Source organism: Corylus avellana, chromosome ca11 (genome assembly GCF_901000735.1).
Source record: "Corylus avellana chromosome ca11, CavTom2PMs-1.0".
Taxonomy (NCBI): Eukaryota; Viridiplantae; Streptophyta; class Magnoliopsida; order Fagales; family Betulaceae; genus Corylus; species Corylus avellana.
The window spans coordinates 8,347,447-8,359,525 of record NC_081551.1 but is presented as its reverse complement, the minus strand read 5'-3'; the positions used below and the strand labels follow the sequence as shown (position 1 = coordinate 8,359,525).

At 39.3% G+C, this 12,079-nt stretch overlaps 1 protein-coding gene across 3 annotated transcripts in view; it reads right to left on the bottom strand.

Annotated features, from left to right (window-relative positions):
• LOC132166509 (phosphatidylinositol 4-kinase beta 1-like) overlaps positions 1-12,079 on the bottom strand; it is a 43,340-nt gene that overhangs the window by 7,206 nt on the left and 24,055 nt on the right. For all 3 annotated transcript variants that reach the window (XR_009438572.1, XM_059577337.1, XM_059577336.1), the window contains exons 9-11: positions 7,868-7,965; positions 7,555-7,659; positions 3,645-3,698 (exon numbers count right to left, since the gene is read on the bottom strand). Coding sequence is in view for 2 of the 3 variants with exons in the window: in XM_059577337.1 (XP_059433320.1) it covers positions 3,645-3,698; positions 7,555-7,659; positions 7,868-7,965 (257 nt within the window). In the remaining variant the exon portion in view is untranslated. The remainder of the gene's footprint in view (positions 1-3,644; positions 3,699-7,554; positions 7,660-7,867; positions 7,966-12,079) is intronic.

Sequence of the window (12,079 nt, the reverse complement as noted above, 5' to 3'; positions counted from 1 at the left end):
CCTGATATTGGACCCAAGACCAGGGATAAATCTAATGTGGCTTTGGAACGACCTCCACCCCCTGCATATATACTTCAATAACCCAACCCCATGCGATCCTCTGGGAACCTTGGAGCACCAATCACCCCAAACCGCACCATACTTTGCCACCAAAATCTTCCTCCACCAAGCCTCCTTCTCCTGAGCAAATCTCCATAACCATTTTCCCAAAAGAGCTTGATTCATCAAACGCAAATTCCGAATGCCTAAACCTCCCTCAGAGATCGGAGAACATACCTTATTCCAACTAACCAGATGGAATTTAAACTCTTCATCAATCCCACCCCATAAGAAATCACGTTGAATCTTCTCAATGCGCTTCGCCACTGAGGCCGGAATAGGAAATAGAGACAGAAAGTAGGTAGGAAGATTGGATAAGGTACTCTTTATGAGAGTAATCCTCCCCCCCTTTGATAGATACAAGCGTTTCCAAGAGGCCAGCCTTCTAGCATATTTCTCCAACACGTCCTCCCAAATAGCCTTGACCTTAAACGAGGCTCCCAACGGGAGGCCCAAATACTTCAGGGGCGTAGAAGCTATACCACATCCCAAAATACCAGCCAGCCTGTCCACATTGTCCATACTACCCACAGGGACCATGACAGATTTAGCCAAGTTCACTTTTAACCCAGAGACAGCTTCAAAGCAGACAAGTAAGGCGCCAATGTTTCTTACTTGAGTAGGATCTGCCCCACAGAAAACCAAAGTGTCATCAGCAAAGAGAAGGTGAGAGACGATAATCCGATCCGTTTCTCTAGCTCCCACTAAAAACCCAGAAATGAGTCCCCTATGTAACGAGGCGTCGATCAACCTACTGAAAGCCTCCATGACCAAGACAAACAGGAAAGGAGAAAGAGGGTCACCTTGCCTCACGCCACGTGAACTATCAAAGAAACCGGATGAAGAACCATTAATCAAAACCGAGAATCTCACGGACGAGATGCAATGCTCGATCCAGGAACACCATTTCTCTCCAAAACCACACCTTCTCAGTAAATAGAGAAGGAACTTCCAATTCATATGATCATAGGCTTTTTCCATATCCAATTTGCATAATAAGCCGGGCTCCCCTGATCTAATACGACTATCCAGACATTCATTGGCGATGAGAACTGAGTCCAAGATTTGCCTGCCTTTAACAAAAGCATTCTGGGGTTTAGAGATTACCCTGTTCATCACTCTCTTCATTCTATTGGCAAGGACCTTGGCTATAATCTTGTATGTCCCTCCCACAAGGCTAATCGGACGAAAATCCTTAATGTCAGTAGCTCCATGAGACTTCGGGATGAGAGAGATGAAAGTGGCATTAAGACTATTCTCAAACCTACCTCGATCATGGAACTCCGCAAATACCGCCATAATGTCCCCCTTAAGCACATCCCAACAATCCTGAAAGAACGCCATAGAAAAACCGTCCGGACCTGGTGCCTTGTCCCTATCCATTCCCTTCACCACCTCCCAAACCTCCCTTTCCTCGAAAGGAGCTTCCAAACTAGTGGCCTCTCCAGCATCCAACATGTCAAACTCAAGATCATCTAACCTCGGTCTCCAAGAGAGACTCTCTTTGAAAAGAGACTCGTAAAAATGAGTGACATGATTACTAATAACCTCTTGATCTGAAGTGGTGGAGCCTTCTACAATCAACGACTCAATAGTGTTATGTCTTCTATTCGCATTAGCAATCCGATGAAAAAATTTCGTACAATTATCTCCCTCTTTCAACCACCGGACCCTTGATTTTTGCCTCCAACTAATTTCCTCTTGTAAGAGAAGGGACTCTAACTCTCTGGCTAACGACCTCTTCCGCTCAATATCTTCAGGGGACAATCCTCTCTCTTCCTCCATCCTATCAAGAGCCTTTAAATCATCCATACGAGCCTTGATGTGCCCTCCCACATTGCCAAATTCATGGTTATTCCATCTCTTAATATCCTCCTTGAGAGCTCGTATCTTTTTCGCCAAGATAAAACTCGGTGTGCCAAGAAAGTGATAAGACTCCCACCAACTCCGCACTTTGTCCACAAAACCCTCCACTTTAAGCCACATATTTTCAAACTTGAATGGTCTCTTACCTCCCAAGAAACAATTACAATCAAGAACAATAGGAGCATGATCCGAACAAATACGGAGCAACCTCTTTTGTCGAACACCCGGGTAGTGAACTTCCCAACCTGGGGAAACAAGACTTATCCAACATTTTGCCATACCTCACAACTATAACTCACCGCAAAAAACAGGTTCCTCTCTGAAACACCATAACCATTTCCCTAGCAATGGTTAAAGCTTTCAATTTACAAACATCTAAACCACGCACATTAGCAGGGTAGCACATCACATTCCCATCCAACAAATGATAATAGAATTCACTCTCCTCACAGGAAATTACATTGTATTTTTCCAACTTATAAGCCCTGAGATAGCGCTATTGAAAAGAAATGAAATATGTAGGAATACTAGACAAGTGTTTTCTTAACAACGTAACTCTCCCACCCTTAGAGAAATACAATTTTTTCCAGCTTGTTGATCTCTTCTCCAACTTTTCAATAATAACATTCCACAACCCTTGAGCCTTCAAGGATAACCCTAGGGGTAATTCCAAATGAGATATGGGCAAGGAACCCACCTTGCACTCCAAAACACTTGTGCATTTTTGGAACCATTTTTTTTTCCTATTAATAAAATTTTGCATCCGCTGGGTTTTGAATTCATGAGTTCACCCTCCACAGGGAATGGGAGGTGCTATTTGAGCTAAACTCAATGACCTGGAACCAAAAAAATGCAAATCCTAACATCTGTGTTTTTCTCCCACGCTCACTGAGCAACCCAGTGTAGGGTAAAAGAAAAGCAAACTTATAATTCAAAAATTGATGCATAAGCATACTTCGCATAGATTATTGTAGATGCATACATCAATCCGTTAATTTACTTTACAGGCACAAAAAAGAAGGAAGATGAGGGAAGTAAAATTTCATAATTAAGTACAGAAAGGAACCTATAACCCCTTACAAACACCATCTGGATGGATAATTTTTCTAATGTCTATTTCCTTTTTATAGGTAACAAAATGTTATTAAAATAAGAAGAAACTCAAGCACATAGGGTGCACACAAGGGAATGCCCCAAACATTTTTCGATATGTCATAGCGCATGGTTGTTGGGGACATTCTGGGCACCAATTACCCATACTGCAGAACATTTCATATAGAGAATGCCACATTAAAAAGACACGATCCCATGCTGTCTCCACATGCAATACCTTGATCCCTTGACATCATTGTAAATAATTTACTCATTAACTTAAAAAGCTACATGAAGAGTTTATTACATGTGAACCGAGCTCACTGTCACAAACAGTCTTTTTAAGCCCTCGTAATTGCTTGAAAACTAAATCAAATAAAATTATAAAGAGACAAGTTCACAATGCAGAAGAGACCTACATAACACCTCCGACATCAGTATCCCAATTCACAACTTTCATTTCATTTCATTTTAAGGATGACACTCTGAACGACTCCCACATCCATCTGTACCCTACTTATGTTTGTGCGCATTTGTGGGGTGGGTGTTGGTGTGTGAGACAGAGAGAGAGAGAGAGAGAGCCATACCTGGAGAAGGTAACACACAAGGGAATATCCAGCCATACTTTCAACGAAATTTCTCTGCAAAAGGAATATATTAAAAAAAAAAATTATAAAAAAAAAAAAAATTATAAAAAAGGAATGATAAAATCTTTACCTGAAAAGAAATTCAGTTACTCACTTATCAAAAAAAAAAAAAGTTCAGTTAAAACTCTTTTCTACTTAAACATAATGAAATAACTAGAATTAATTGAATCAACGTATACAGACAGATTAATCAAAAATTCACTACACAAGTTCATTGCCAAACAACGCAAGTAATTTATATTATTGAAAAGCGCAGAGGGGCGCAACCGTAGCACACATGATGCATACAAAAAAAGTCCCCACTAAAGGCTAAAAGAAGAACAAAAATCCACAAATTCAGAAAAGTTAGAAACATGACAAATATTATACGCCACTATCCAATTAAAAAGCGATTTGACCAAGATGTTCTTGAGCTATTCCATCAACTTCTCATGATATTCAAAACATCTGGCATTCCGCTCTCTCCATATGCACCACATTAAGCACAACAAGGATATCCTCCAAATAGCTAGAACTAATCAACTTCCCACCTAACCTCACCAACAATCTACCAGCTCTATCATATGCTTCATGTGTACTTAGGGGCGCCTTACACTTCTAATAAAACTAGTTTATTACTTATAAAATAAATAAATAAATAAAAAAACAACAACAATCTAACAGCTCTATCACCCTTTTAGGCATAGCCCATTTAACTCTGAAGAAGCTAAAAATCGCACTCCATAATTCTCGTCACTTCACAATGTAGAAAAAGATGATCGATAGATTTTCCACTCCTCTTACACATACAACACCATCCCACCACTATTGCTCTTATCTTTCTCATATTATTCAAAGTTAGAATCTTACCAAGTGTCATCCACAACAAAAAAAAAAAAAAATAAAAAAAATAAAAAGAGGAAAAAACTCTCAAAGGAACATTGGCTTTCCAAATACTCCTCCAAGGAAAATAAGAGCCCCCCAAACTAGATAATTTGCACAAAAAAAAAAAGACCTCGCTTCAAACTTTTTCCTCTTTGAAGGTATCCACTAAATATGATCCTCATCATCTTGTCTCCATTTGAGGGAATAAGACTTACCAAAACACACAATCACCAAATCTACCTCCCAATCTTGTACAGATCTTAGAAAAGATACATTCCATTGAATAATACCATTGGAAAACTGCATATTATTTGCAAGCCAAGCCTCCCTACAACATGCAATACTAAACAACTCCGAGAAAGCTTCCTTCATTCGTTGATCCCCACACCATAAATTATGCCAAAACCTAATCTTTGATCCATCTCCAACTTCATATTTGACAAATCTGAAAAAAAACAAAACTCTTCACCCCGCCTAATATGTTTCCACACTTCAACACCAAAACGCCCCTCTACTTCCTAAGAACGCCAACCTCTGCTCATAATATCATATTTTGCTTCAACCACCAAACGACATAAAGCCTCTCTCTCAGTAACATACCACCAAAACCATTTACCCAACAATGCTTGATTAAACTTAATCAAGTTTCTAATCCCCAACCCACCATACTGCTTAGGAGAACAATTTTTGACCATTTAACTAGATGGAATTTAAACTCCTCATTAATACATCCCAATAAAAAAATCTCTTTGAAGTTTCTGAATCCTATTAGCCACACCCCTTGGAATAGGAAACAAAGACAAATAGTATGTGGGTAGATTGGACAAAGTACATTTGATCAAAGTCAATCCACCTCCCTTTGACAAATATAGCCTCTTCCAACTGCCCCTCCATTTTTTCGACAATACCATTCCATATAGAAGTAGACTCATATGGCGCCCCCAAATGAAGACCCAAATATTTCATAGGTAACAAAGCTACCCTACACCCAATCATTCTAGCCTAACTTTCTACATCAACCACCTCACCAATTGGAATAATCTATGACTTTGACAAATTAATCTTTAACCTTGAGACTGCTTCAAACATGAAAATAGACATCTCAAATTATAAAGATGTCAATTGGCCTCACAAAAGATCAAAGTATTATTGACAAATAAAAGATGCAACACAACCATTCCTTCATTATTTCTTGACCCCACTGAAAAACCATCTCAAAGCCCCATGCACTGTGGCCGACATCATCTTACTCGGCCTCCAAAACAACGACTAGAGGGGGCTTCATTTATTAAAACAGAAAAATGTACCATTGAAATACAAAAGGCTGTCCATGCTTGCCATTTCTCCCCAAAACCACTTCTCTCCAACAGAAATAACAAGAACTGCCAATTCACATGATCGTATGCCTTTTCTAGATCCAATTTGCACAATAAGCCGGGTAACCCTGATTTGAGACGACTGTCCAAACACTCATTTGCAATCAAAACTGAATCCAAAACTTGTCTTCCCTTAATAAACGCATTCTGCGAATTGGATACGATCTTCTCCAACACCTATTTCAATCTGTTTGCTACCACCTTAGATATTATTTTGTACACAACACCCACTAGACTAATGGGATGAAAATCCTTAACATCCACTGCACTAACTTTCTTTGGGATGCATGGGAATCATACAAGAGAGAAAGTCAGAAAACTAAAAAGAAAAATCAAAACTCTCACCTAAGTTTCGGTATATCAAAGAAAGAAATTTCATTAGCGAACAAGAGGATTAAAAACATTATTTGGATCAATCCTAGCTCTCTATTTCATATCCAAATTTGGTCACTGGTATAGATGATGACTTGCTTTCCTCCCTTATCACACTGAAAGGTACCTCTATCTCTTCCCTCTATCCTCCAGTGTATAAATACCCGGAAGTCATTTCACTCAGCAAAACATAACAAAAATCTCATGGAAACAAGTTTTAACCTACATACTGCACACTCAAGATACTGTCACCCTCAACCAGATAGTTGTTCCATTCCAATCACTTCTCCACAACAAAAGAAAACAGTCCAATGACCCATACTAAAAGACTCCTACATTTCTTAAATAGCCATTTCCAGCCTTCCCAAGAAAATAACACTCAAAAGGCATCAGTTATTCATATACCTACATGAGTAAGTAACTATAGATCAGAGACACACACTTTGCGCTACACATAGCCATACACTACCTGCTAATTGAGAGAACCTAGAGTAGCTTTCAAATATATATATTCTTAGACAAGTAAATCCATAAATTTTTAATTTACTAAATTTCTGATATTAATTTAATAAGTTTTTTTGATAAGATAAGTTAAAGAAATATAATTAAAAATTTTAGATAACTACCTAGTCCTCTCTCTCTCTCTCTCTCCTTTTATTTTATTTTTATTTTTTAAAAAAAAACCTATCATAAGAGATTCATTTCTAATGCTTTAATAGATATTTTTTATTTTATTATACACATACATCGCATGTTCACCATGGCTCGGATATATATAGGAAAACCAATAACCAAGAAATGATTTCTACAAATCAATGTCTAAGAGTGATATGTGTCCTTAGCATGTGAGAAACATATGTTTTTTTAATAGCATGTGCTTCTCCATGCTTTTTTAATAGCATTAATAAGAAAGTATGTGCATCTCACATTCTTAAAAGAGTGTCATTCTTAAAAGCTAGTTTGAATGACTTTATGTCCACTAGTTTGTATGAAATTTATGTCCACCAAATACAATGAAGCGTGTCATTTAATGCAATATCAAGTTCCATTTCCGACTAGGCTTTGTTTAAGCCACCACGGGTAAGTTAAAAACAAACAAACAAATAAAGCAATAGACACAATTAGTAGTAGTGATATATGCCTTCATGGTAAAAAGCTGGTAATACTTGGGAATGAGCAAACACGCAAAGGATAGAACCATCTGAAGCAATACTGTATTTATTGCAAATGGAAATTACCTGGGCAAGCTTAAAACTTGGAGAATTTTCTTCATACTTGGCAATGAAGAATTCACGTAAACTTGTTATGTTGGGATATCTACTTTTTATAGAATGAAGTGACGCCTAAAACATAGGACAAAAATTACTTTGGAGATAGCCAGAAATTTATTTTGCCTAAAACATAAGACAAAAATTACTTTGGAGATAGCCAGAAATTTATTTTGCCAATTCACATAAAATGCATAAGTTTACAGAATTACTGTTTCTAGGATAGATAACCAGCAACTTAAATTGCCAATTGACATAAAAAAGCATAAGTTTACAGAATTACCGTATCTGGAATTGTTTCGATCAGAGCTGTGTAAGAAGAAGTAACTAGAACTTCATAAGGCCGCAACCAGAGAGGGAGACCAGCTTCTTGAAATATATCTGGCAATGATTACAAGCCTCAGCTCATCAGTAAAATGATTACAGAAAACCAATTTCTTGAAATAAGTTCACATTAGGTGTGATTGTATAAGACCAAGCGAACCATGTGGTATTAGAGAATCAATATTTAGATCCAGCATTGTACGAAGTCATGCATGTTTGTTAGTTTACTGTCTTCTTACAAACTAATCGTGAACAGTAAAAAGATAAGTGCAGTTTTGCATGCATTTTGTCACTTTTTTTATATAAGTAATATATATTCATTCAAAGGGTAGAGGAATGCAACTCTAGTACACAAGGAATAAACAAGAGAAGCCCTAAATTATTGAAAAGGAACAAAATTCCAAAAACTCAGAAGAATTAGAAATATGCAAACTATTCCATGTCACTCTCCATACGTATAGGGATTGTAGCATCATCTTCTTCATCTCTAGCAACCCACTCTCACGATCTTCAAAATTCCTTGCATTCTACTCCCTCCAAAGACACCACACTAATCACAAAGGAGCTATGCTCCATACATTCAAATCATTACATTTTCCCAATTGTCCCCTCCAACTTCCAAACAAATCGCTCACCCTTCGAGGCATAATCAAAGCAACACCAAACTACTGAAGACGCGCACTTTACAACTCTGTTACAACCTCACAATGAAGGAGCAGATCTATGGACTCCCCACATTTCTTACACATACAAAACCACTCCACCACAATAACATTCATCTGTTGTAAATTATCCAAAGTTGAGACTTTCCCTAAATCCACTATACACACAAAGAACACCACTCTCGCGGGTGCCTTAATTTTCTAAATAATCTTCCAAGGAAAAGTGGACCTTAAATGATTAAATAATACTTGATGGTAAGACTTCGCTTCAAATGATTTCCTTTTAAATGGAATCCAACAAATTGTGTCGCCTCCATGCCATACTCTTTTGAGTACAGCAACTCAAAGAACCCTAAAACCACTTCCACCTCCCAATCATGCAGAGGTCTAGACATTTATGGGTTAACAATCACATGAAATGAACGGTTGCTTGCAATAAACAAGAAACAGGAACTTATAAATGCAATTTTTGTCAATCATTAGTAAAATAAATTTACCACCTAGAAAAGAATGGGAGAGAGAGAATTGAGGACTGCAGGCTGGCTTGCTCCTTTAGTAATCAATTTTCCTGATTTTCTCTTTATGTTTTCTTCTTTCTCTCCTACTTAGTCGCTCTCTTGTATACTTCCTATGTACTTGGGTTGCGCTCCTCTGCACTCTTTAATGCATCATTACTTATAAAAATAAAATAAAAGAATGGGAGAGAGAGAAGAAACTAGAATAGGTGTTAAATCACTTTTGGCAAGAATGGTTATACAAACACCACATACCAGGCATGCATGATATTTTTCATTTTCTTGTATCATTATTTTTTTTTTTTGATAAATAACTAATTCATTGAAAAGCGCAGAGGGACGCAACCCTAGTACATAGGATGAAAATAGCACTTCACAATGCATTGACGATCACATAATGGATTAGAAGGTGACCCACACACTCCCCACTCCTCTTACACATACAGAACTTGTCAGCCACAAAGACATCTCATTTCCTTAGGTTATCCATGGATCTTCCCTAGGGTGGCTGTCCGAGCAAAAAAGGCCGCTCTCAATAGAAACTTTTGTCACCAAATACTCTTGCAAAGGAGAGGAACGCTATCATGAGATACAAGAACATTATAGAAAAATTTAACATCAACCATCCCTCACTTGGAAGGGGCCCAACATAACTTGTCTTCACCTCCCTGTCTCAATCTAAAGGAATACAACAAATTAAAAAACGAGGTAAAAACATCCACTTCCCAATTGTGAGCCGCTTTGATAAAGCTTACATTCCACTGATGGCAAACACTAACTCCAAGTAAACTGCCACAGACGCATCCTTTACGCAAGCAATATTATACAAATCCAGGGAAGTTTCCTTAACGACTTGATCCCCAAACCATATGCCATGCCAGAATCTAATCTTGAAACCATCTTCTAGCTGGCTAGCTCAAACCTAGTATGACTAGAAAACTTCCTCTAGCCCCTCCTGATATTCTTCCATAACCCAACCCCAAACGACCTGTGAATCCCATGAGAACACCACCCGCCCTACAAGCTGCCATATTTTGATGTCCACTACGACTCTCCACAAGGCCTCTCATGCAAATAGTTTTTTTTTTATAAGTAATGTTGTATATACCAAAAAGCGTAGAGCAGCGCAACCCTAATACACAGTAAGTATACAAGAGAACACGTAACTAGCAAAGAGAAAAGAGAGTAAGAAAGTCGGAAAAGCTAATAACTAGAGGAGCTAAATAAGTAGCTATCCAAGTAAAGAGAGAAAAAAAAGAAGGATAAGAGTTCCTCTAAAGTCCTCTCTAGGTCATTGAAGATTTTGTCATTTCTTTCCCTCCAAAGGCTCCACATAAGGCAAAGAGGAACCATCTTCCAAACTATCGCGCTTCGAGAGCGACCCCCTAACCACCAACAGGCGAACAAATCTGCCACACTATTAGGCATAACCCAAGAAAGACCAAAGCGACTACATATGGCGTTCCATAAGGCACTGGCGGTCTCGTAGTGGAGGAGGAGATGATCAATAGACTCCCCGTTCAGTTTACACATGCAACACCCTGTTGACAACGATTAGATGTCTAATCCTGAGATTGTCCATGGTGAGAATCTTTCTTAGGGCTGCCGACCAGGCAAAGAAATCCACTTTCGAAGGAGCCTTGGTCTGCCAAATACTCTTCCAAGGGAAAGGAGGATTATCTTTGTGAACTAGAATCTGGAAAAAGGATCTAACATTGAATTCCCCTTTGCAAGACAGGATCCACCGAAATTTGTTCGCCCCTACTCTATTCCCCCTAAAGAAGTACAAGAGGGAATAGGAGGCTAGAACATCCACTTCCCAATCGTGAGCCAAACGAATAAATGTGACATTCCACTAAAGGGAGCCACTTGAATAATCCATGTTAACAACGACAGGCGCATCCTTCGCGCTAGCGATGTTATATAACATCGGAAATGCTTCCTTGAGACATACCTCGCCACACCACACATCGTCCCAAAATCAAATGTTCGACCCAACACCCAGATCAAATCTGGTATGACTCGAAAAAAGCTTCCACCCCCTTCTAATGTACTTCCAAAGCCCCACCCCATACGATCCTGAAGGATTAGAGGAGCGCCACCCACCCCAATCACAACCGAATTTGGCATCTACAATAGCTTTCCACCAAGCCTCGCTCTCATTCACATAACGCCACAACCATTTCCCTAACCGGGGTTGATTGAACGGCCGCAAACTCTAAATCCCACAACCTCCTTCGGAAATAGGAAAGCAAATTTTGGGCCAACTAACCAAGTGATATTTAAATTCATCACCTATTCCACCCCATAGGAAATCTCGATGAAGCTTCTCGATCCAATTTGCCACAAAAGCTAGAATGGGAAAGAGAGACAAGAAATACATAGGTAATCCACGCCGAAGCATACTCTTCACAGGAGAAGAAACAGCACCCTTACCTGACAGAGCAGTCGAGACCGCCTCATCAGAACCTGCTACAGAACCTAGGATCACGTCGTCACTCGAGATACCCAAGCAAGAGGACTCTACCGCACTGAAGTAGCCGCCCAGAATCACCTCTGGCGCCTTCTCCGAAGAAGCCTCCCCCTGCCCCGAATCAGGTTTTGGAACCCAATCAACGCCAGCGTTAGACTTAACCCGAAAAACAGGATCCAAAGGTCTGGGCCTCAAAATAGACTTCAACTTACGCCTCCCCCTCAAATTATACCCAAGAAGAAACTTGGGCTTTAGGCCCAACCTAGAGAAAACCCGAACCATCCTTTTCCTAATATCCCTCGAAGCATTGATCTTAAGACCCAAACCCTAAAAAATGACCCGATCCAACTCAGTCCCTACCCTAGCAAGGAACTCCTTCGCCAGAATCCTCATCGCCTCCATCAAGCAGGCGTCGCCTCCCACAGGAAGACTTCTCCCCAAGTCAGAGCCCTCCACAGGTGCCCGAGCTCCAAGCTTATTAGGCTAATAGGACGGAAATCCTTGAGATTCGAAGCTCCAAG